This window comes from Octopus sinensis, linkage group LG7, assembly GCF_006345805.1.
Source record: "Octopus sinensis linkage group LG7, ASM634580v1, whole genome shotgun sequence".
Lineage (NCBI taxonomy): Eukaryota > Metazoa > Mollusca > Cephalopoda > Octopoda > Octopodidae > Octopus > Octopus sinensis.
In genome coordinates, this window is record NC_043003.1 from 87,820,676 (window position 1) to 87,848,529 (window position 27,854).

General features: G+C 37.5%; 1 protein-coding gene and 1 long non-coding RNA gene across 2 annotated transcripts in view; one reads left to right on the forward strand and one right to left on the reverse strand.

The window, feature by feature from the left end:
- The first annotated feature begins 2,272 nt into the window (after positions 1-2,272).
- Positions 2,273-22,160, forward strand: LOC118764298. The gene is made up of 3 exons (XR_005000106.1): positions 2,273-2,284; positions 12,882-12,886; positions 22,036-22,160. It is a non-coding gene; the product is annotated as an uncharacterized LOC118764298 (long non-coding RNA).
- Positions 4,670-27,854, reverse strand: part of LOC115214037 (histone acetyltransferase KAT8) — a 41,211-nt gene continuing 18,026 nt past the window's right edge. Inside the window, exons 8-10 of the mRNA XM_029783060.2 lie at positions 12,643-12,736; positions 6,419-6,569; positions 4,670-5,661 (exon numbers count right to left, since the gene is read on the reverse strand). Coding sequence (XP_029638920.1) covers positions 5,445-5,661; positions 6,419-6,569; positions 12,643-12,736 — 462 coding nt within the window. The 3' untranslated portion in view covers positions 4,670-5,444. The remainder of the gene's footprint in view (positions 5,662-6,418; positions 6,570-12,642; positions 12,737-27,854) is intronic.

Below are 27,854 nucleotides of genomic sequence, written 5' to 3' on the forward strand. Positions count from 1 at the left end.
AGGGTATAGTAAGATCCATCTAAATTGATAAAGTCACAAATCTTGCTAACACTTCTCTCAAACCATGCAGGAAAGAAGATTGCCTCTTTACCGACCCTTAAGTTTTTATTAAAGTAAATTGGTTCTGAATTCATCAAATGAATTAGGCTCCATCTTATTTGTAAACTTGTCAAAGACAGAAAATACAATCATGCGAAAAATAATTCCCAATAGTGTTAGCTAGTTTACTCAGGAAAATGTTACCAAATACAGCTAAATTTTTTAGTTTTGTGGAGGAAGCATGGCATAAGAGTTTCCATTTGGATTCATAGTGAATGTCCATCAACTTTCTCATCCAGGATAGTTTTAAAGAGTTGACGTAAGCAAAAGCTTCTACCATACCAAGTCCACCTTTAACAAGCTTACAAGCAACAGCTCTCTTAATTTTTTTCTGGTTTCCCACTCCAGAGAAATTTAAATAATATTTTGTTTAGTTCCTGAAGAAATTTACCCAGTGGATTTGGTAGAGTAAGGAAGAGGTAGTTCAATTTTGAAATGAGTAGTGATTTTATAACTGCAATTCTACCCATTGGTGTAATTATTCGTTTCATCCATCTATTAATTATTACCTGAATTTCAAATAATTTATTTTCAAAATTCTTTTTGGCTATGTCCTTTAAATCTATTGAGAGTATTACAACTACAATCTTGAAGTGACTTGGGTTCCATTTTATATTTAAATTAGGTAAGTATCTGACTACACTACTCCTTCTTGAACCTATCCATATCCCCTGAGACTTATAGTTAATTTTAAGTCCGGATATATCAGCAAAGAAATTCAAGGTGTCTACTGTAGCCAGGACCTCAACACATAGGATAAAAATATATGGAGAGAGAGTATTACTCTGTCTACATCCCCGCTCAACAGGGAAACAAGGAGACAATGTACCATTAATTAATAGGCAAGATTTAGCTCCATTGTACAGAATATCAAACCATTTACGGATGTCATCACCAAAGCCAAAAAAAGCTAGTGTCTTGTTTATAAATGACCATGAAACAGAATCAAATGCCTTCTCAAAATCTATTAAAAACAACATTCCCGATATGTCATTTGATTCTGTGTAATTCATTAGATCGTATATCAATCTTACATTATCCCCAATGTATCTGTTAGACATGAATCCTGTTTGATCAGTACTAACCAACTTTGGGAGAATACTTTTAAACCTCCCAGCAATAACAGATGAAAGTAGTTTGTAAACAGTATTGAGAAGTGAAATAGGTCTCCAGTTCTTCAAAAAACACTTGGGCTTATCTCCTTTTGGAATACAGGTAATAATACCTTGCTTCTATGTCATTGACAGATAACCTTTAGCAAAGCTATAGTTGAATGACCTTAACAAAAACAGAAATAAATCCTTCCAAAAGAATTTATAAAAATCATAGGTGAACCCATCCGAACCTGGACTTTTATTGTTCTTTGTCTTTTTCAAACATTTCAAAAGTTCATCATGAGTTACTGGGCCTTCCAATGAGTTAGAATCTCCTTTACTAAGCCTATATATGTCCCCTTCAGAAAAAGTTCATCAAGATCACAATCTTATAACACATGCTCCTTAGAAGAATACAATCTTTCATAAAATGATGTTACTTCAAGAACAATATCCTTTGTATTTTCTATAGTAGATCCATTATCTAACTCTAATTGGGCCATGCCTTTACTTACAAAATTCTTATTTTCTAAATTGCAAAAACAACGGCTAACCTTCTACCCTTCATCTATCCACTTGGCCTTTAAGCGAATAATACCCTCCATTTTGGCTTTACGAATCTCTTCTATCTTTTTTCAAGCTTCTCAGTTTCTACCAAATTGGTTTCCAGTTGCTTAATATCATCTAGTAGATCTTGTTCTTTTACTCTAAATTTTTTAAACAATGAGGCATATGAAATAGTTTGAATAGTATTAAAGATATGAAAATGATAAACTGACCTTATTCTTAAGAAAAATATAATAAATGACAGTTCCCAAGTTCAAAACTTCCTTTCCAAAAGAGATGTGCATCAATAATGTACGTTTTATCTAGGGAGGTTTTTTCTGGGTGTTGTGCCTTGTGAGGTATTTCTATTGAAATAAGTATAGAGATGTTTCGTAAAAGTTCTCTGTAATGGTCTTATGTCATTTGGATGTTTTTCTTTTAAATCTATGTATATAAATTTTATATTTTCCAGTGTTTGGGAGTGTTGGGGCTTCGTATGGAGATATGTTTTCGTTTTTGTTTATCATTTGTACTAAGTTAGTGTTGTTTGTATTGAATGTGATTATGTTTATAACTGTATCTGTGGGTAGTGGGTTGGGCCTTTGAATTTTGTGTGTGTGGGTGTGCATGTAGGTGTTTCAATACTTTGCGTGGTAGAGTGTGAGGGGGAGTTGTTCATCCTCTTGCGTCTTCTTTTAACCTCCCTCCATTCATTCTCCACTTCTTCAGATGTTGTTGAAGTTATTTTCTCAGGGATGTCTCCTTTTGGTTGTTTTATCTCTTCTAGCACTATTATTGGTGTGTGTTGTTTTATTACAGTATTGATCGTCTTCTTCAGTTTGTGGGGGATCACTGTTTGTAAGGGATTCTGTTGGAACTGTATCTTGTGTGCATTTAGTTTTGATATGTACTTTCATGCCGCACAGGTAGCATCTTGGCCTTCGCCCATCCACTAATACTTTTAGAGCAGTTTCATCTGGCAGTTCTTCTAAATCTTGCTGAGTGGCCTGAATTATGAGTTCTAGACCCTGGCCCCACCGGTTCTGCTGGCACAGCTTGGTAGCTTGAAGGATGGTAATTTTATCCTTCAAATTTATTAATATAGCTACCATCAGTCACGTCATGTCAATTTCCAGCAGTACCTTCCCTATTTTTACTTTTGACGTTCTCTTGCCTAAATATGTTGGCAGCAGCACTAATTCAGTTGATTTTAAGGGAGATGTTGAATGCATCTTCGCTTCATCCTCAGAAGCGAATCTTACTTTGACAGTTCTAGAGTGCTTTCCTCTGTTTAAGTACGTTGTTTTATTCCATATTGGCTGTAGGCATTTTTCTATTGACTCCTTAGTAGCTTTATCAATTTTTTTTGTTTTAAGAGACCAAGTTTTGTATACAATTGTTTGTTTCTTCGTAATGTGAATTACATCACCAGGTGGGTTGAGACTTACATTTGTTCCTTCCTTTTTGATTATACACATATATTTTTCCAGAACGTCTGGGCTGACCTGCAGAATTTCACATGTAACACTGGCCACAGATGCAAAGTTAGCATCATTATTATTACTTTCCGAGTTGGCTTCTTTTTGCATTTCTTGTTCATGTATATTCTTCCTTTCCTTCACTACACAACCTGGGAGAGACAGGGAACATTTCCAGATATAGCTTGTCTGCCTGCATCTTGTTCAGTATCCATTTGTAAAAAAAAAAAACCTCCCTTTAACAGGGAAAAAACACAACCCTGCTTACTCAGGTAGTATGTCAAAAAAGACACTGAGAACAGTAAATAATGGTAACAAATCAACAATTCTTAACAGAGCAGCAGAAAAACACATCCAATAGTATAGCCATCGGGTCCATGTTCCGGTGGGGGGGGGGGGCAAACTTGGCAGACACACCGCATGTTCACTTCAAACATTAGGATTGCCTGCCTGGACCCATATATGACAAGACCAACAACATCAGCAATGTTGTTGATTGTTCTTCAATAATCTTCATGCACAAGCTGGTGAAGTTTCTCCACTTTTCGCTCATCTTCCAGGGATGTTCTTCTGCTTTTGAAGTGCCTGTGCCACTCAAAACATTGCGTACAGCCTCACTGCTGTAAGCTTGAAGCATGCTCAATGTCTCTGTAGCAGATTTCCTATGTTTAGCACAAAATTGCATGTTGATTCTTTGTTCCAACTTTCTGTCCATGATAAAAATCACAGACTACAGCATACAACAAATTTCACAACTTGTGTGAAGTAATCACAGCAATGCCACTCGGCACACTGCCTCATGAAGGTGACTGCTAGCTCTCACTGCACACACAACTGTGTGCTGCCATCTGTTGGCATGCTACAGAACTAGTCCGGGAATGTTTTGATATCACCTTGTACTTGATATTAGAATAAAGGAGCATAAGGACTGGTTTGATGATTATGATGTGACTATCTACCAGCTACACCAAACAAGCTCTTCAAGAAAAGATTATGAAACAGTGCCCTTTGGTACAGCCTATTACAGAGAGGACTTTAAGGAGAACAAACCAATGATACAATGGGAGCTAAGAAGAGCTAAAAATGAGTGGTGCTCAAAGTCCTTTTCAGAGATTCAAACAGTCTATCATGCAAAGGATTTGAAACTGTTCTATGGTGTTCTACATGAAGTGTTTGGTCCATCAATTTCTATTGTAGTACCTTTGAAGTTCAAGGACAACACTACTTTCATCAAAGAACAAGCAATAATCCTGCATGAACACTTCACTGATTTAGACAATGCATCAGTAGTCAATGATAATGTTATAGATGCAGAAATACATCAACGGATTTAGAAAGCTTCTGTAGCCTTTGGCCAAGACCAAACTAAGCATTTACAAGACTTCCATACTAATGGCCCAATTATAATAGCAGAATGAAGTGAAAAGAAAGATAAAAGAAAAACGAGAAAAGTTTGATTATTTGAACATGAAGATTTGATGTAAGATGAAACTTTATTTACCAATAAAGTAAAAATGAAAAGATGTAATCATAAAAAACAGCTGGTTTTTTTTTTCCATGATAGGTAAACTGGAAAATAATTTCTTTATCCTGTTTCCTTTCCGTTATTTTGAGTTCTTCAACACAAAGACTTTACAAACAGTAAGAATCTACATGTAGTGTTTAGGTAATCCCATAGGAAGATTCAGTGGCTTCAGTATCAAACATTAAACTGTTTCCTTCAAGGGGCTGCAAAAACAAAGAAGCCCCAGGGTTCAGCTTGTATATGCTAAATTTACAGCCAAAGTTGAAAATTTTATCACAGAATTTAAACAAATTGAAGAAATGTTGTGTAGTTGGAAATAACATTTTCTTGTTGCTAAAATATTTTTTTTTTAAATATAAATTTCTTCTTAGCATCTTTCTTTTTAGGTATCGGGCCTCTTGAAATATCAGCAACTTAATATATGCAATGGACTTTATCAAACTGAGGTGCCATAAAAGTAAATGGAAAGTACATCTCAGAATAAACAAAGAATGTTCCTTAAGCAGTAAAACTTTTTGTGGAGCTGTCAACAGATGTCATATATTTCTATGTAATATCAAGTTAGTCTGTAAATGCTGAGTTTGAGTTCTTACCACCCCCCTTCTGCTCATAAAGTTTAAAAAGCGAGTCTCGATATATTGACTAATTATGACAATAATATCTTAGTTTCCAAATTCCTGACTAATAAAAGATGTTGATAATTCATTTCTTAGTTGTTTTTGGCATTTTCCGAGGAGGCTCCCATCTCAGACAAGAAGGATCAACCATCAACACAGGTTTACGATACTGTGCACTTTTCAAATGTTCCTCAACTAATTTAGGAGTGACACAAATCACATGCTGCCCTTTCCAATATTTCACCATGTTTAATGACTGTAAAGTACTGATTATATCATTCTGTGTTATACTTGTCATTTGACTGCAATAGAAACAAAAAAAAAAACATTATACAACAAAGACAAAGAAGAGATAATATATTGAAGGTAAAGGCTTAAGTGAGAGAAATCAAGAAAACATTCTTCTAGTTCTTATCCATATTATCAGATTCATAGACAGTAATAATAACTTTCTAAGAGTTTTTCCACTGTTGTTACTGACATTTAAAATTCTATAGTGTCCATTTTCTTGCCATTTTTGTGAAAGAACAAATGAAGATGGTTTTACTGCATCAATTATTTTCTACGCCCAGATGTCTTTTCTTTTTCTTAATTATTCAATCACAGCCTTTTACAGATGGAACTTATTACTAGTTCTTGCTCTACATGATCTAAGTTTGAACATGAAAATTTACATTGAAAATATTAAAAATTCCTTGTCGAACTTACTCAACAAAGCAGCAAGACGATATTGAAAAAAAAACCCATAGAAATCAATATTCAGACTGCATCCTTCATGTTTCTGTTTTGATTGATAAATCTTTTCCTATCTTCACATTTCCTTTCATTGCTTTTAATGAAAAGTTTCTATATTTTTAAACATAGCACTTCCATTCTATGAAATTAGAAATAAATATTCTGATTTCAAACCTAGCTTAGGGAATTGTATATAAGTAGGTTGCTTGAGATTGGACTGATTAGAAGCCAAAAACAAGTAAAGGTTAACAAATTTTAGAAATATTATTAATATTTTAATTATAGAATGAGCTTTATTTTTTCAACAATCACATTAAATTTTACCTGAGATCTTTAATTGATAAAGTCCCACGAAAATCTCGTAAGTTTTCAAGAAGGACCCATGACCAGTAACTTCGATAACTCAGTTTTCCAAGGTCTGATAATGGTTTTTCAGGTGATCCAACTGTCATCTCAAGCTTGGATAATTCATAACCTAGAAAACAAAGAGTAATTTTAAAAACTTAGCAATATTCAACACAGCTTGAATTGTTAGCTACCTATGCATTCCAACTAACACTGTGATTTCACTGCAGGTTAAGTATGTGGTAGATAGGTAAGTTAAACTGAATCAGTAGATGCATGTAAAAAGGGAAGACCCTGTGTACTTGTTTGGCATGTTACCATTAGCAGTCAAATCTCTCTCAAATAATACCTAATCATTTAAAAAAACACTGACACATTGGAGAATATTCCTAGATACACTATGAGTGAAAACCACACAGGATAGTCATGGCCAGAGTGCCTTCAATCTTATATTTGCTCTATCAAGGCTGATCAGACATTAAAGAACACGTTACAGGGACCTACTCTGCAGTTGCTTGACAGGGCAGAAATATAGAGACAAAGGGTCCACTCTGTTGGCTTGTTTCATTATATTTTATATAAGCATATACTCATATAAAATACTTACCATATTATATATCATGTATAGTATTATATCATGTCATATCATCATACACTTAAATGCTGTTTATATCAGGAATAAGTACTTATCCATTACCACAACATAAATTCAACTTACAATTTGTTTTTGAACTGTTTGGAATCCTTTCCTTTAACCACATATTTTCAACAATCAGCATCCTCCTTTCCAACATAGTTTCTATTTTATTCTATCTCTAAAGTCACTATCTTACATTCTGAAATAGTTTGTCTTTGCTGATTCTTTATAAAGCAACTATTGCAGCACTTACATCCATCCACTACTTCATTCTTTTTATTTCCTTCCTTTACCTCTTCTTCCATTTACTGTCTCTTATTCTTTCTATTTCCTTTCTGCTGTCTTTTTATTATTTGCTGATTTGTCAAAAAACAAAGCCAAACTCCTGTTTTCATTGTTGCATGTCAACATAATGCTATTTATTTTCATTGCTTTATACATTAACAACGAAATGTGCTAAACTAAACTGTACTGAAGTACCATATGTTTTAAGTCATAAATCTTAATTCAACAAACCTCACAATTACATGAAACAGTTTCTACATACAGCTGCCCATTAAATACTTCATTCAATTAACTCCCTTCATGCAAAAAGTGTGCAAACAAAGAGTTTATCAGTGCAATCCCTAAAACAGAGTCTCTCATAATTTAGAAATAAGGACATCCTAAATAATGTAATTCTATATACATTATGCCAGAAAAATAATTCAGGATTATACATCTACTTAATCAGAGATCACTGAAGTCCAATATTTCCTCAAAATTTTACAAACCACTAAGTGGAACTTTAGATGCTTTGAAGAAAAATATTCCAAATTGAAACTAGTGCCCAGCATCTCAAACTTTAACACAGCTTATTAAAAACTTGTTTGTAAATTCAATTTGAGTGGCAACATTCTGATGCATGTGATACCAATACAGCAACTGTACAACTGCACAGCTTAGAGGCAAAGTTACGAAGCTCAAAGCAATAACCACTGCTCAAGTTATAACAGTTAACTGTTAGATATCAGTTATCTCATCTAAACTCATTAAAACTTCAAGACAGTTTCTGTAAACAGCCTGTCATTGACCCTGTATTCAATTTATTTTAAGTCTTTCAGTTTTTTTCTTTATGACACCATCACTGGATCACCAACAAAAACTAGAACAGATGTTTCTTTAATAAGTCATTGCAATGAAAACAATTATTGATTTTATATCACTGAATGATATAGATCAAACAACTGACAGATGTAGTTTGGCAAACAGGTGATAAATGTAGCACAGTACTATAAAGATTGACAAATTTTTCTCCTCAATGGCCAATCTAAAGAATATTTCAGTGTAATATATTAAGTATATTTTTATGCTATCTTTCAGTGATTGCAGTTTTCTTTTTGCCTGATTGAGTTATTTTTGTTGTTGTTGCTGAAAAGACTAGATTTCTAAAGTGGATACTTTTTTTTACTGTTAAATGTCCATCTATGAAGCAGAAACATTTTTGTCAGTCAGGCAAAATGAGTGAAGTTATTACTTGGTCAAAAAAGATACAACAGCTGGAGTACTATTTGACCTTAGGACCATCAGATTAATAATTCACTCAAAATACCTCATAATACATTAAATGGTTTTAAATTTGTGAACACACACACGCAGAGTGTTTAAAGTTGCAAGCAAGACAAAGTGTATGCAATAAACATGGTAGTTATTTGTATGGAGTTGATTTACTTGCAAGCTACTCAGGGTTTCTCAGATGTTTGGTCAGACCAAAGAAAAGTAGTCTTCAAATTTCAAGTAATGTTACCTTGTCACAAGCACAAAAGCTGAAATACAGCAGGTAGTCAATGTTTTACACTAGGTTTAATGGTTTTAAATTTTTGGCAGGACTTATTTAGATATATGACAGACAGGTCTGTTCAGTTAACAAGATTGCTTCAAAATCGTGTACTTTCAGATTTGATCATATTGTGTAATGTTTGTTGCAAATATCTTCCATTATAAGCTTGGGTTGATCAATCACCATCATTTTTTATTATCATTTAACATCTGTTTTCTATGATGGCATGGGCTGCCGTATGTATATTACCATTATCATCCTAATTTTAATGTTCACTTTTCCATATTTGCATGCTTTAGATGGAATTCGTTGAGACAGATTTTCTACAGCTGGCAACACTTCCTGTCACCAAACCTCAAGTTTTCTTCAGTTTCAGTCTACCAAATCTATTCACAAGGCTTTGATTGGCTTGGGGTTATAGTAGAATACATATACCCAAGGTGCCACACAGTGGGACTGAATTTGAGACCTTGTGGTTGGGAAGTAAGCTTCTTAACCACACACACACAAAAACAGCAAAAATAATAAACAAGTAAAAAATACAAAAGAGGAAAAAAGAAAAAATACTAAACACATAAAAGTATACATATGCCTACAAACATGACTGTAAACACAAAAAATACATAAAATGGACATATCGAAAAACATGTATATATGTATATATATGCTTGCACATACATATATCTACACGCACATTGTGTATACATGCACACACACACACACACATATATATATATATATATATATACATGCTTGCACATACATATATCTACAAGCACATTGTGTATACATGCATATATATATATAATATACACACACACACACACACATGTATACATACATATGCATGTGTGTCAGTGAAAACCCAAACACTGAAATAGCATAAAAAGATATCCAAATATATTACAAGGGGGGCATAGGCCCTCTAAGTCGAACAACTCAAAAAGTTCAGTGTACCCGTGGAGAAAGGCAGTCTGATGTAAATAGGTATAAAGTTCTGGGAGTGGTACAGAAATAGACAGGAGGAAAAGAAGTCAGTTGGAGTCAACCAGGATTCATATCAGCTCCTTTGTAGATGCAGTTTAGCTCATAATATAACCTTTCTGTAGATGCAATGTGACACATATCCCATATATGAAACTACATTAACAAAGAACAGTAACCCAAGAGGTAACCATTAACATAGTATAACAAGAGGGAAAGGTATAAATGTAGACATTCACAGGAAGTGAAAGAGATAGAGAAGGGGCCCCAGAGGGTATATAGGTAGTGAAATCCCCCAGTTGCGAAAAGCAAGTTCAATAGCGCACTACCACTCATCACCATGGATTGGGTTCTTTCTTGATCAGTAGCATTAGAACATCCTGGTCTTTCAGTGGATACAGTAAGATACCTATTTTGTTATGTTTATTAAGGATGCGCTCGACATTGGTCAAAATAATTTCTAATCCTTCCCTTGTGCATAAACCACACAGTTGCCTACCACCCTGGTATGGTACTGCATGCCCACATACTGACCAAAACAAGGTACAACTAACTGTACTATCTTTTAGTTCATGGACAAATATGTTCATTAATGAGGTAAAATGCCTAAGTCTTGGGTTGGAGAAGGAGTGTTTATACATCGAAGTGCATTGCTTGGCATGGTTGATAATGGCCCCTAAGTAGAACCCATTACTATTATGCATAACCACTTTACATTTGTATACTATGTCAGAGCATATTCACTGCCCTCATAGAGGGCAGGGTTAATTTGACCAGCAGTTACAACCAGGCAAAGGGGGCAGGGGTTCAGTAGTCCATTGTGGAGCAGTTGTGATGATGAGACTTGGTTCCACCTTCACTTATGTTTGGGTTTTCATGGCTGCACGCACATGTATATATATTTATGCACACACATGCATTTGTGTGTGTGTACAACCAAGTATGTGTGTATATATATATATATTTTTATGTATTCTTTGTGTGTGTAGTCCTGTTTGTGTAGGCATGTACATATGTACACCTTAATGTATTTTGTATTTTTGTCTTCTTTCCTTTTACATTGTATATTTTACTCATTTATTTATTCTTTTAACCATTTTTGTGCATATATGTGTGTGTGTGTGCATATATGTATATGCACACCCATATATATATATATATATATATATATATTAATCAAAGGACATACTGAGTATGTCTACCTGTTGGAAATAACAATCAAAACTCTTATTTAAACCTCCTATATTATTAATTCTGTTATCAATTTAATTATTTTATCTTAGATAATGATAGAGTTAATGGTAACTTTACAAATATTTTCTACTGAATTATTTGCTCCCTATTGAAAATATATATATATACATATATATATATATATGCGTGTGTATATTTGTTAGTAAATAAATATATGGCTGTGTATATATCAGTACATAGGTGTATATATGTGCATATGTGTGTATGTGTATGTATACACACACACACACAAAATGGGACAGAACGCAAAACATCCGGACAACTGGGTGATACAAAAAGGGGACAACAAAACATCCAGATAGACAATACAAAGAAAACATGGACAGGTCATTCGAAGTTTTCTATCGTCAGTCAAGAACCAGATTATCCTCGCAATTTCGGCTATATATATATATATACACACACACATACATATACACATACATACATATATATATATATATATATATATAAGTAGGCGAGTATGTGTGTGTGCATACTTGCATGTGTGTCTATATGGTTTACGTCCTTTGTATTGGACATGTATTTATGCCTAACTGGCTACCTCTGTCTAGTTCATGGCCTAATGACCTCTCCCTATCAGACCCTTGGCCATGACAATTTACTAGATCCTCTGTCTTTTTTATTCTTGTCTCTTTTTTTCCTTCTCTATTTCTCTCTTACTTCCTGGCTTTGACACAAGCATGGCATCATTCTGACTTCCTTGAAATGATACTTTATCTATTTATGTGACCTGCAAGGTTTGACCATTTGCATAACGGAGAGAAGTATATATATTCAGAGATTCAATATATTTGACAGGATACTGATGAGGTGAAATGCATGATTACATAATGCCTCTACTTGTATGTAATTATTACCACATTTGACTGAAAAGTGTGTATGTTCTATAGAGCTTTGAATATCACACAGGTTTTCTGCTTATTTCTTTCTATATATATGCATAAGTATTCTTAAAAAAAGACTCCGCCGGTTACGACGACGAGGGTCCCAGCTGATACGATCAACGGAACAGCTTGCTCGTGAAATTAACGTGCAAATGGCTGAGCATTCCACAGACACGTGTACCCTTAACGTAGTTCTCAGGGATAATCAGCGTGACACAGAGAGTGACAAGGCTGACCCTTTGAAATACAAGTACAACTCATTTTTGCCAGCTGAGTGGACTGGAGCAACGTGAAATAAAGTGTCTTGTTCAAGGACACAACGCGTCGCTGGGAATCGAACTCACAACCTTACGATCATGAGCCGAATGCCCTAACCACTAAGCCACGCGCCCTCTGCATAAGTATACATACATGTTCATATAGTGATGAGGAAATGTATTTCTATGGTGATTTAACCAAAGAAACTATAAAAAGAGAATCAGTTTGGTAGATGTAGTAGACTGAATACAACTACAAATGTGTCATCTACCAACACTGAATAGAAGTGTTGGGCAGACCCACTATAAACAACCTTAGATCAAACATGATAAAATAGTGTAAAAGCTTAAAAAGAAGAAATTACTGAATGCTATTAAGAATTTGCCATAGCCTTTCCGTTGAAATGGTGGTAATGTCAAGATGCAAGCTACATTGTTTCCATCAGGGCTCTCTTTTTCCTGTAAGAACAAAAAATAATTCAATCAATTAATAAACAAATTCTATTCAATAAAATCATCATCATTATTCAACATCCTTGTTCCATGCTGGCATGGAAAATCAAATACCAGACACCTAAACTGGGATAAAGTTCCTGTATTAAAGAGAAGGTTGCATATGGTTTTCGGTTCAGTCCCATTACATGACACTCTTCGCAAGTATCATCTATAGCCCTGGATTGTATGTGGATTTGGTAGACAGAAACAAAAAAAAATAAGCCCATCATATATATGTGTGTGTGTGTGTTGTCTTGACATTGAGTGATAGTTGTAAATGAGTGTCACTATCATACAAGCAGTGTCATTCATTTCCAAAAGTCTTCAAAAACATGTCTTGTGATGGGAAAATATTACCTTGCTTGGAAAAAGGTAAGAGCTGGCAATATAGGAAGGGGCAGCCAGCCATAGAAAATTTGCCTCAACAAACTCCAACTGACTCAGGAAAGCATGGAAAAGTGTGGAAACTGGTGATATGATGATGATTTCCTAAACTTTCAGTTGTAGTATCCTTTAGAGTAATACAGGAATGTTTGTTTACTCATGTCATGGAATGACTGCCAGCAGCAGTAGCAGATTTGACAAATTTTATAAATGTCAAATCACTTTCATTTATATCTCATTTTAGCTGGTCTATTTTTGATAGAAATTTATTGAGCTCTCACTTTATACATATTTAGTTACTTGAATTATTTGACCAATCTTTAGGGCACATGGGACTGATATTTGATTCTGTTTTTTATAGCATTAAAACACTCAACAGATGAATCAAAAACTAATTTGATTGTTTTAGATATTAAGAGTATAAAGCCCTCATATCCAAACCAATTTCATGTTAAGAGAATAACATTCTCATATCTAAAACAATCAAAAAACAGTATTTTATTATTCTATATTATATGATATAAAGTAACTGTTATGATATTGAGTAACTCTCTTAAGTGTTCTGGCAACTATTCTCAAAAAAAAAAATGTAAATTGAAGCAAATAGAATAAAGTGTCATGACCAGAAATACTTTGAAGAAAATAAGGTAAATAAGAACTCACAAAAAATAATCATGTGCCCCGCCACACACACAATATATCCAGTCAGTTATTTTGGTTTTAGATATATCAGAAAATCTATGTACAATCACTTACAACTAAATGCAGAAGGATTAATAATTTGTTTGTCTTCTGACTCTAGATTAATATATTCCATGCCACAGCTACTTGTTTTGAACCCTTATTCCTTCAGTTAATCTGGCTGAAAATAGTATTTTTAATTACACACTTAAGTTGCAACTTATATACATCTATAATTCAAATTACATTCAACCCTGAATATCTAAACCAATCAATTCTAACTCAGAAAAACAAAAAGGATGTGATTGAAGTTATCTCAAAACACATTTACGAGGGACGTTCAATACGTAATTCCCCTGACCCACTTGCAGTTGTTTGATCTAGCTGAAATTTTGCATGTGCAATTATTTATATCTCTATAGATGACGTAGCAAATAACATCTTTGAACTAATTGCGGTTTCTGATTTACAGGTGTTTGAACTGAGTCAAGTGTGAAATGGAGCCTGTTGAGTGTCGAGCAGTGATTCGGTTTTTGTATTTGAAAGGACGCACACCACGGGAGACTTTTGATGAAATGAAAGTAACTTATAGTGATGATGCCTCATCATATGACCTTGTAAAACGCTAGCATCGTGAATTCAAACATGGTCGGAACTCTGTGGAAACAGCTCCCAGATCTGGTGGCCCAGCTTCTGCCATTGATGAGGCATCTGTCTGTCAAGTTGAGGCTGCCATTTTGGAAGATCGACGCATAACTATTCGCGAAATAGCCCATGAGGTCAAGATTAGTACCGGGTCTGTGGAAACTATCATTCATAACCATTTGCATATGCAAAAGGTGTCTGCCAGATGAATTCCCAGGCTGTTCACACCCTTCCAGAAGCAAGAATGCGTCGAATGCTCGAGGGTGAATTTGGAGATGTGCCAAGAAGATGAGTCAAAATTTTTCAAAAGATTGATTACACAGGATGAAACCTGGGTCCATCACTATGATCCAGAGACCAAATCCCAGTCAATGCAGTGGAAGCACCATGACTCACCTCCTCCAAAGAAGGCAAGGGTGCAGCCCTCCGCTGGTAAGGTCATGCTCACAGTCTTCTGGGACCAGGATGGAGTAGTGATGACAGATTTCCTGGCAACGGGTACCACAATTACAGGAGCCTATTGTGCTTCACTTTTGAGGAAATTAAGAGAAGCTATCAAAATCAAGAGGTGGGGCAAGATTAGCAAAAGCAGCCTCTTCCTGTAGGACAACGCTCCGGTCCATAACTCGCTTGTCGCCAGATCAGAAGCACGGGTGTGCGGCTATGAACTCCTCCCCCATCCCCCCTACTCTCCTGACCTTGCACCCTCTGATTTTCACCTCTTCCCAGCCATGAAGTTGTTTTTGAAAGGAAGACGTTTCCCAGATGATGCAGCCCTGATTTCTGAAGTCACGTCGTGGTTGGATGACCAAGCTGGGGTCTTCTAAAAAAACGGTCTCCAAAGCTGCATCAAACGATGGGAGAATTGCGTAACATGGGTGGTTCCTATGTAGAAAAAGACTAATAACTGTGCCAAGTTTCGTTGCTCTACTGCTATGGGAAGTGGGTCAGGGGCATTACTTATTGAACGCCCCTCGTACATGCAATGTTCCTGAAAAATATTAGTACACTCTTTGTTAACTAAATGAAACTGTCACTTCTTCATTAAATGTCCACTTTCCATGCTTGCATGTGTCAGATAGAATTTGTTGAGGCAGATTTTCTGAAGCCAAATGTCCTCCATCACCAACTCTCATCTGTTTTCAAGCAAGATAATATCTCCCCAAGGCCAGGCATGTTTTCCTCAGAAGACTTCTGATATTCTGAGCAAGATAGGGGCTTCAGATTACTGATGTCAGTTTTAAGGGTGGACATACCATAGCCACATCATCATCATCATCGTTTAGCGTCCGTTTTCCATGCTAGCATGGGTTGGACGGTTCTACTGGGGTCTGTGAAGCCAGAAGGCTTCATCAGGCCCAGTCAAATCTGGCAGTGTTTCTACGGCTGGATGCCCTTCCTAACGCCAACCACTCTGTGAGTGTAGTGGGTGCTTTTTACGTGCCACCCGCACAGGTGCCAGACAGAGGTGGCAAACGGCCATGAACAGATGGTGCTTTTTATGTGCCACCGGCACGAGGGCCAGGCGAGGCTGGCAACGGACACGAACGGATGGTGCTTTTTACGTGCCATCAGCACGAGGCCAGTCGGGGCGGTGCTGGCAACGGTCGCGAAACGGAAGGTTCTCTTACATGCCACCGGCACTGGTAACACATCTGCAATTTCCATTGATCGATTTCGATTCTGATCCTCACTTGCCTCAACAGGTCTTCACAAGTAGAGTTTCGACATGCCACCGGCACTGGTAACACATTTGCAATTTCCATTGATCGATTTCGATTCTGATCCTCACTTGCCTCAACAGGTCTTCACAAGTAGAGTTTTGTGTCCCAAGAAGGGAAGGTATGCATACATAGGCTGGCTCCATCCCATGTAGAAGGCCACAGGTTATGGACTCACTTGTCCTGCCGGGTCTTCTCACGCACAGCACACTTCCAGAGGTCTCGGTCTCTAGTCATTTCCTCAGTGTGACCTAAAGTTCGAAGGTCGTGCTTCACCACCTCGCCCCAGGTTTTCCTGGGTCTGCCTCTTCCGCAGGTTCCCTCAACAGCTAGGGTGTGGCACTTTTTCACACAACTATCTTCATCCATTCTCGCCACATGACCATACCAGCGCAAATGTCTCTCTTGCACACCACAACTGATGCTTCTTAGGTCCAGCTTTCCTCTCAAGGTACTTACACTCTGCCGAGTAAGAGTACTGACATTACACATCCATCGGAGCATACTGGCTTCATTTCTTGCGAGCTTACGCATATCCTCAGCAGTCACGGCCCATGTTTCACTGCCATGTAGCATGGCTGTTCGTACACACGCATCATACAGTCTGCCTTTCACTCTGTGCGAGAGGCCTTTTGTCACCAGCAGAGGTAAGAGCTCTCTGAACTTTGCCCAAGCTATTCTTACTCTAGCAGTTACACTTTCAGCACACCCGCCCCCGCTGCTGACTTGGTCACCTAGGTAACGGAAACTATCAACTATTTCTAGTTTTTCTCCCTGGAAAGTGACGGAAGTTGGTCTCAGAGCATTTTCAGTGTTTATTGTTCCTGAGCATCTGTCACGTACAAAAACCATCTTCCTAGTTAGCCTTCCTTTGACATTGCTGCACCTCTTATGTGTCCATAGCTTACACTTGGTGCATCTTATAGAGTTTCTACCTACACCTTTTCTACAGATCGAGCAGGGCCATCTACCTGAAGGCGTTTGTGATTTGTCTACCTTCCTACTGATTACGACTTTGGTTTTAGCTAGATTGACTCTGAGGCCCTTCGATTCTAATCCTTGTTTCCACACCTGAAACTTCTCCAGTTCTGATAGCGACTCAGCAATTAGAGCAAGGTCATCAGCATAGAGGAGCTCCCAAGGGCATCTTATCTTGAATTCCTCCGTTATTGCCTGGAGGACTATGATAAATAGGAGGGGGCTGAGGACTGAGCCTTGGTGGACCCCTACCTCTACCCGGAATTCTTTCCAATCCTCACCTTACTAGCAGCGTCCCTATACATGGCCCGCTCTCACTAACCATTCATCTATCCCTAGTTTCCTCATTGACCACCAGATAAGGGATCGGGAGACCCTGTCGAAGGCTTTCTCCATGTCAACAAAAGCCAGGTACAGGGGCTTATCTTTGGCTTGGTATTTCTCCTGCAGCTGCCTTACCAGGAATATAGCATCAGTAGTACTTTTCCCTAGCACAAACCCAAACTGCATCTCATCTAAACTAACTCTCTCTCTAATTAGTTGGGCTATGACCCTCTCCGTAACCTTCATCACCTGATCCAACAGCTTGATACCTCTGTAGTTATTTGTATCTAGGGCGTCACCTTTACCTTTGTAGCAATTGACTATTATGCTGCTACACCAGTCATTGGGTATGACTCCTTTGTGTATCACTTGATTAACTATACGGGTGACTAGGCTATAGCCGACACTACCAGACATTTTGAGCATCTCTGCAGTGATTCCTAATGGGCCTGGGGCTTTCGCTGTCTTCATGCTTCTAATTGCCTTAGCTACCATGGAACTATCAACTCGGATAGCTGGTCCCTCTGTTGGGTCAACATTCGGCAGACTCTCTTTATCCCATTCATTTTCTTTATTCAGCAACCTTTCATGGTGGCATCTCCAAACCTCTCTCTTTGCATCCTCATTTAGCGCAAGTGAACCATCTTCCATGCGAACACACTTCTCTCCTACCACATCACGATTCTCTCTCACACACTGTCTTGCAACGCGAAACACCTCCAGTCTTTGGTCCTCACGGCGCAGAACATTGGCAAATTTTTTCTTATCTGCTTCCCCTCTGGCTAAATAAACCTGTCCCCTAGCTTCTCTTTTGGCAGTCTGATACAATTCCCTGCTACCCCCATTTTTCCAGACCTTCCAAGCCTGTCTCTTTTCTCTAATAGCCCTGTCTACAATATTGTTCCACCACCACGTTATTCTAGGTCTTAAGGGGACTTTGCACCAGCCACAGATCTGGTCAGTGGCTCTCAGCAGGTTGTCCCTTAGAAACGTCCAGTTGTCTTCTACCCCCTGTGATGCTCTATCCCCTTCTACTTCGTCAAAGGCTTCAAGTAATATGTCCCTAAATCTCTGTCCATTTGCAGGATCTTTACGCTTCCAGATCCTTCTTCTCCATATTGGTCGTCTTCTGGTTGTCCTCCTAGTCCTGATCCTAAAGTCACTAACTACCAGTCTATGTTGTGGGGTACATTCTTCACCTGGGAAGGTTTTGGCATTTATAAGCAGCCATCTCTCCCTTTGCCTTGCAAGGATGTAGTCAATTTGGCTGGTATGTTGGCCCGATCGGTAAGTGACTAGATGGCTGGTAGGTTTCCTGAAGTTAGTGTTGCAAATCATAAGATTATTTGCATCGCAGAACTCCAGCAGCCTGGTTCCCTCCTCGTTGCGGGAGCCATAGCCATAGCCTCCATGTACGCCATGGAAGCCCCCAGCATGTCGTCCAATGTGACCATTGAAGTCACCAGCCACAAAGATAAGGTCTCTGTCGTTCGTCAACGAGGTAGTCTGCAGTAGAGTGTCATAGAATCGGTCTTTCTGTCCATCGGGTAGCCCCGACTGAGGAGCATAGGCTGATATAATGGTTGCTAAACTATGATGAAGCACTAATCTAATCTTAAGTATTCTGTCACATACTCTGATTACCTCAATTACTTTATCTACCCATTTCTCAATGATAAGTATACCCACGCCACCAACCCCGTCAGTGTTCCCTGCCCAGAAAATCTTGTACCTGCGTTCCTTGCCTGTGAGGAACCTAGTTGATCCTCCTCTCCATCTTATTTCTTGCATGCAACATATATCCACACATCTCCATTCAAGCATCTCGACTATCTCACCAGACCTACCATTCAGTGTGCCAACGTTGAGGGTGCCAACCCTGAGGGTGTGGGAGACATGGGCTCTAGAGACCCTGGGACGGTGGACAGTAGCTTTGTGTACCTGAAAAGAAAGCTCACATTTGGCAGAATTCATGTGCAAGTAATGAAGTAGTAAAGTAGCCTTAAGTACAACCTGCATAACACTAGCCTTTCATATTTTGCACTGTATGAACATTACCTTACATAGGTCGAGACTAGGGGTAGGGAGGGGTAGGGATGGTGAAAGAGCATTTGCAGTCTTCATGGCAAGCAACCCCGGAATGGCAAAGAATAGGAACTTCCGGCATGTGTGGAGGGGGTGGGAGGGCGGGTGCACCGCAAGGAACAATACAATGAGATGGTAATTGAAGAATAGTGAAAGAATAAAGATGATAAGTGCAAAGATAGAAGGTAGTTGTAGCGAGGCTGAACGAGTCACTTAGCTTTAGCCATTCATGATCTGTGCGTATTTCTTCTTTAGATATTTTGAAGCGAGTGGGGTTAACGATAATGCGATCGCTCCTTTATATATGGCGATGATGGTTATGGAAAGGGGGGGACATAGAGAAACATAGGGAGAGAGATATGGCGATGATGGTTATGGGAAGGGGGGGGGGACATAGAGAAACATAGGGAGAAAGATAGGGTTAGTTAGAGAGAGAGGTCAAGGAACACGTGGGAATAAAGCGGTGTGAGGAAATTTGACTGGAGACGGCATTGTCGATAATAAACATTATTGATAAATAGGTTTGAAAATCAAAGACGTTCTGTTAATCGTGTGAGCTAGAAAATAGGTTTGAAAAATCAGAGGGAATAATCATTATTGATAACTAATATTAACACCGCAGCTTAGTAAGAGGTTCTGTTAATCATATGAGCTAGCAAATGGGTTTGAGAAATCAGAGGGAATAATCATTATTGATAACTAATATTAACACCGTAGATTAGTAAGAGGTTCTGTTAATCGTATGAGCTAGCAAATGGGTTTGAGAAATCAGAGGGAATAATCATTATTGATAACTAATATTAACACCGTAGCTTAGTAAGAGGTTCTGTTAATCGTATGAGCTAGCAAATGGGTTTGAAAAATCAGAGTGGCTATGAACCGGGAGACAAGACTAAACAAAAAAAATGTTTGTGCTAGACAGGGTAATGAGGGAATATTGAAAGAATGAGGAACAATACAATGAGATGGTAATTGAAGAATAGTGAAAGAATAAAGATGATAAGTGCAAAGATAGAAGGTAGTTGTAGCGAGGCTGAACGAGTCACTTAGCTTTAGCCATTCATGATCTGTGCGTATTTCTTCTTTAGATATTTTGAAGCAAGTGGGGTTAACGATAATGCGATCGCTCTTTTATATATGGTGATGATGGTTATGGAAAGGGGGGGGGACATAGAGAAACATAGGGAGAGAGTTATGGCGATGATGGTTATGGGAAGGGTGGTGCATAGAGAAACATAGGGAGAAAGATAGGGTTAGTTAGAGAGGGAGGTCAAGGAACACGTGGGAATAAAGCGGTGTGAGGAAATTTGACTGGGGACGGCATTGTCAATAATAAACATTATTGATAAATAGGTTTGAAAATCAAAGACGTTCTGTTAATCGTGTGAGCTAGAAAATAGGTTTGAAAAATCAGAGGGAATAATCATTATTGATAACTAATATTAACACCGTAGCTTAGTAAGAGGTTCTGTTAATCGTGTGAGCTAGCAAATGGGTTTGAAAAATCAGAGGGAATAATCATTATTGATAACTAATATTAACACCGTAGATTAGTAAGAGGTTCTGTTAATCGTATGAGCTAGCAAATGGGTTTGAAAAATCAGAGAGAATAATCATTATTGATAACTAATATTAACACCGTAGCTTAGTAAGAGGTTCTGTTAATCGTATGAGCTAGCAAATGGGTTTGAAAAATCAGAGGGAATAATCATTATTGATAACTAATATTAACACCGTAGCTAGTAAGAGGTTCTGTTAATCGTATGAGCTAGCAAATGGGTTTGAAAAATCAGAGTGGCTATGAACCGGGAGACAAGACTAAACGAAAAAAATGTTTGTGCTAGACAGGGTAATGAGGGAATACTGAAAGAATGAGGAACAATACAATGAGATGGTAATTGAAGAATAGTGAAAGAATAAAGATGATAAGTGCAAAGATAGAAGGTAGTTGTAGCGAGGCTGAACGAGTCACTTAGCTTTAGCCATTCATGATCTGTGCGTATTTCTTCTTTAGATATTTTGAAGCGAGTGGGGTTAACGATAATGCGATCGCTCTTGTACTTATTCTTAGTGCATGCTTTGAAAAGTGCAGTTTGATTTTAACAGTTATTTTTCCAAAGCTATAATAGAAGTGACAAACGAGCTATTCAGCATATTTTTCTTTATGAGTTCAATAACAGTAACAACGCAATGGAAAGTGTGAGGAATATTAATGCAGTAGATGGGGATTGGACAATAAGCATAAGCCAGTATCAATGGTGGTTCCAGAAATTCCGAACCGGAAACTACAGCCTAGAAGATGAGCCTTGTTTTGGAAGATCTGTAGAGCTCTACAAGGATGTCCTGCAAACCCTGGTGGAACAAAATCCCATCATAACTGCTGAGGAAATAACAGAGAAGCTTGGATTTGGTCATTCAGCGATTCATCGACACCTGCACTTGAAGAAAAATGACCATCGTTGGCTTCAAGATAATGCTCAGCCACATACAGTGAGGATGACATTCCAAAGGGCTAGAGGAGTTCGATGGGAAACAATGCCCCACCCACCATATGCGCTGGACATTGCCCCGTCTGATAATCATTTTTGATAGCAGTCTTAAAAATCATTTGGACGAAAAAAATATGAATTCTGTAGACACGGTCAGACCAGTGCTGGAGGAATATTTTTCGTCACGGACAAGTGAACTTTGGAAGAGGGACCTTGCAAGTCTACCAGAGAGATGGCATTGTAGAAAATCAAGGAGCATTATTTTAGATTAAAAAAGAACTTTGTTTATCTTAATTTTGAAAAATAAAAGAAGTATAAAAAAACTGCATTATTTATGGGATAACCCAATAGAGCATAACTTTAGGGTCCTTCTTACACATCTTACCAATGTAAAATAACATCTTATCTTATAAGACATCCAATAATATGTAATTAGTAAACAATTGATGCTAAATGAAGGCTCCTAGAATATTTAAATATTTATCAGGTAAAATGTAAACGAAAAAGACTATGATAAAACAGTAAACGAAAAAGACTATTTCACACCATAAATAGCTTTACTCTTAGCCTTAGCTAATGATGGTAGTTTGTGTTAAGTTGTTTATGGTGTGAAATAATTTTTTTGTTAACTGTTTTATGGTGGTCGCCATTTTACTTGACAAATATTTAAATTCGTTTAGTGTTAATTGTTTCACTAGTATTAGGGCAGTTATAAGAGAAGTTGTCATTTTACATAGGTAAGACACATAAGAAGGACCCTAAAGTTAAATTCTTGTACTCTTTTCTTTATATGTAATTTCAGTAGCTATACTCTTACTCTCAGCTTTAGCTAATGATGGTAGTTTGTGTTAAGTTATTTATGGTGTGAAGTAGTTTTTTGTTTACTGTTTGATGGTGGTCACCATTGTACTTGATAAATATTTAAATATTCTAGGAATCTTCATTTAGTGTCAACTGTTTATTAATCACATATTTTTAGGACAGTTATAAGATAAGTTGTTATTTTATTTCCATTTCCACCCCCATTCACCACCTCCTCAATGATGGCTTTGCCTCTTTTTATATAAAGATTTTGTGTACATGTCTATATATGTTGTACATATGTGTGAGATGGATATATACACATCTATATACATACCTATATAGGAAATGCATGTATAAATGTGTATTTGTGTATGTCTGCATGTTTATATATAGATAGCAATGGTGGTATCGGTGTGTACAAATTATTTGTTGGTCATAGGTCATATATGGGGATGCATGCATATATGCCCGCATATGTCATACACCCACCATTGACGCTCTTAGCAGGATTGAAGGAAATGTGTATGTTATTGAGGTTTTCATAAAATATGTTAAAACTTATTAACTGATCAAAGGCACTTATAAACATCTTACCAGAAGTTTAAACCATTATTCCAAATAACCCCTCACTCTTCCAAAGTCTGCTTCCTCAGGGCTGCTAAATTCAATGGTAACACAATGAAAGGCTGGTCAAGTGAGATTGTTGAAATATTAGATTGCAGGCATGTAGATGTGTGCTATATACAAAAGATGAAAGAACCTCTACAAGACACCTCATGGTCAAGAAACAGAGGTAAACTTTTCTGGGTAGGTAGTAGTAAAGGTAGGGATGGTGGGAGATTTAGCAGAGAAATAGTTAGATAAAGTGATTGGAGTAGTCAAAGTGTGTGATAGGATTAAGATAAGATTAGTATTAGATTATACAACAGTAACATTTATCTCAGCATATGCCTCACAAATTGGACTGATGGATGAACTGAAGAATCATTTCCATGATTCCATTCTGAAGATTACCTCAACAGACAACAAAGACTTTATTATTGTGGCTGGTGATTTCAACAAACATATTGGGCAGTACTCCAATGGATTTCTCAATGTAGATGGAGGTTATAGCTTTTATTCTAGAAATGAGGTGGGAACAAGGCTGCTGGGATTCCATGATACTAATGACCTGTTAATCTACAACATCAACTTCAGAAAACCTATCAGCCACTTGATCACCTATGAATCTGGTCAACACAAAAGTCAGAGTGACTACATTCTCACTAGAAAACAGAATAGACAGATGCTTCTGAATGCAAATTCCTTCCCTGGTAAAGAATCTACTCCCCAACATAGGGTCATAAGTGACTTAAGCTAGAAGGTTTCAGAAATGCAAACCAATCTGGAAAAGGAAGACCTGGAACCTTAGAGATCCTTCAAACATAGATTTAGAGATGTATTAATTAGAGCATTTGATGAAAAGGAGAAGAGGATATATAACAGAGAGGACAAATGGAAATTCTTACTAGATAATCTACTGAAAGCAAATCTGTGGTTTCAGCAAAATTCCAGCCAGATCAAAAGTGATGTGATGGTGGAACAGAAAAGTAGACTGAGCAATAAAAGAGAAGAAGCAGACTTGGACAGTTTGGAAGAGTGAGAGCAACAGAGAAATTTAACAGGTAGCTAGGAGGTAGGTCTATTTAGCAAGGGGAAGGACAGAAAAGAAGAGGTTTGTGAATGTTCTCCACCATGAGGACCAAAAACATGCAGTGTTCTGGATTAAAGGCAGTGCACCAGACCAAATCAATATGTTGTGAGAGAGAAATGTATGCTTGGAAGTGATATTATGAAAGGTTATAACAGGAATGGATGGCTGAAAATTTTCATGATCACATAACCCCTAACATTTGGCCTCTTAATTCCCAAGATCTCAATCCATTGGGCTATTACATGTGGAGCATTGAGAGAGAGGTCGATGAACACACCCATAAGACCAAAGATTCTTTGAAAGCTACTATAGTCAGAGTAATGTCCAAAATGAACCAGGACCACTTGATTCGAGCATGTAGAGGATTTAGATCTCATATAGAAGCAGTTGTTAAAGATGAAGGTGGCTTTATTGAATAACATTATAGAAAAGAAGGTTTATTTTTATACTCATAACATTTTTCTGATAAACATAAATCTGTCCTCAAATATCTTATGCACCCTGTGTATGTGTGTGTGTGTGTGTTTGTGTGTATACACTTACATATATACATATTAATTTGAAAAACCCTGTTGGATAGAAAATGATGAAGGCTGTTTGTGGGACTTGAACCCACGTTTCCTGTAGATATGATAGGCATTCTACTACTGTACCAATGAAATCCTTTGAATTTTCTATTCATTTATAAACTTTAATTCTCACAAGTGAGAATTGTATGTTGCTGACATAAGAATTTTATAAACTTTTGTGAGAACATAAACTAATTCAATTTTGGAATTCCATGCCTTCCATAAAGCTATAATAGCATGTAAATATTGGGATTCAAAAACTCTTTGGGATAGAAAATAAGGTGAAGGCTGCCCATCGACAACAGACGATTTGTTGCTGGTCAGAATAAAGTTTCTAAAATTGATAGAAAAATTGAAGAATTGCTTGGTATAATGGTAGAACACGTGTCATATCTACAAGAAATGTAAATTGAAGTCCTATGGGGAGCCCTCAACTTCTTCTATCCAAAGTGGTTTTACAGTGCAATATATACATGCTATTATTTAAAGCTTTATATGGGCTTTGAGATTTCAATTTAAAAAATCATTTCACATTCTCTGGAAAGTTTATAAGTATGAATTCTAATGTTGGAGATGATTCTAACTTCAAATTCCAAAAGACTGGATCAAGTTCAGATGGTTAAACAGCAAAAGTTCCCATACAGAGTACAAGCCTTGTCATTAGGTAGGGACAGGGTTTCTGTTGAATTGTTAGCAATAAACAATTTGATACTACAATGGTAACACAACCCAAGAGAGATAAATAAGCAATGATATATATATTTTCTGAAGTATTTCAGTTGACCTAACCTCAACTGCAAGAACTCGGAGACTATTTGTTAGAATCTACTTAAGTTGTTTGAGGATGTTACATGAATACAGACACATCCAAATACAGCCATGTGATGATGTCACTTCACAACCAAGTGATTACAGGTTTCATCCCACTAGATGGCACCTTGGATACATGTCTTCTACTGTAACCTAAGGTTGACTAATTCTTTGTGAGTGAAATTTGGTAGGTGGAAACAGTGCAGAAGGCCGTTGAGTGCATGTGTATACTGGTGTAAATAGATATGTCAAATTACATCTCTTTCCAATTAAAAGGTAAAACTTGGTTATATGATAAATAAAGGTTGCTAAAATAAATGCCAGAATTAACTAAAAACAGGGGTGGGTAATATAATTAACAAAAACTACAGCAAACATTCTTTGTTTCAGATTGTTGTGAAATGATTCCAACCATGTCTGAAATACTTCAGAAATCTGAAAATATTTCAAGTTTGTACTCGCCAGACAGCATAGCAAACTCAATTAGAGAATTCAAATACAACCCAGAAGAAGGTATTACCTTGTCTGGATATTTTTGTAGACACGAAGAAATCTTTAAAGAAGTGTGTAAAAGTTGGTCCGATTAGAAAAAAATATCAATTACTTATAAGAACACGAAAAATATAGTAATTATATTCTGCCCAAGAAACCAAGTGGGATTTGTTTCGATGAAACAATATTTTATCGATAATTTTCAGTGAAAGAAGTTCTTTGTTCAATAATTGCTGGCAATGGTTTAATTTGGTCAAAAATTCTCCCCATCTTGCCTAGTTTTGGGTGTCCTCCCTTCTCAAGCCAACCCTCCCAATCTCTTCCACATTTTCCTTGGTCTACCTTGCTTTTGCTGTCCATTTACCTCAAACTCTAGTACCCTCTTCAGAACATGCTTCTCATCCCTCCTCAACACATGCCCATACCACCGCACTCCATTTGCCCTTGCCAGCTGTTCTACTGATTCCTCCAACTCCAACATCCCCATCAAGTTTTCAGTCCTCTTATCAAACAGCTTCACACCACACATTTCTCTCACCATTGCTCTCTCAGTCCTTCTCAAAATTACCATCTCTCTCTCTCTCTCTCAAACACCATGTCTCACCCCCATACAGCATTGCAGCTCTCACACAACTCCTATAGACCTTTTATTTTGTCTTCAATGAGAACCTTTTCCCATATAACAAAGCTTCACATTCCCTGAACTTTACCCAGTCAAGTCTCGCTCTTGCTGTCACAGCTGCTTCACATCCACCCTGTTTCCCAAATAACAAAACCCTCTCACCGTCTCCAGCTCGTCACATAGTGTTTCCATTGACTTCGCCAGCCCTCCAGCTCCTTTCTCACATCTTCCACAAACTCTCTTGCCAGTCTTGGGGTCACCTTCTTCATTTTTGTACATCTACCATGAATCCATTTCCCACATCTTGTACACAATACTGCATTTGCCATTACCCCCCTCCCACATACACTATATGGATTCACTTTACTCACTAACACTTCTTCCACCGCACTCACCATCACCATTGTCTTCCTGAGGTTTACCTTCAAACCTTTGCTTTCAAACACCTCCTTCCCTTCTCAAAACTTCTCCCTCAATCCCTTCATTGTTTCACTCATCAGAACAAGGTCATCTGCATACAGTATCCTCATTAACAGTCCCTCTCTTCCACTCTCCGTCACCACATCAACCACTATTGCAAATAACAATGGTGACAACACAGATCCCTGATACACACCAACTTTCACCGCAAACTCCTCCGACAGCTCTGATCCAACTCTCACTTTTGTCTTTACCCCTTTGTACAAACTCATCGCTGCTCTCACTATTACCTCCAGTACACCACTCTTCCTCAATGCTCACTCAATCACCTTCCTTGGAACCCTGTCAAATGCCTCCTCCAGATC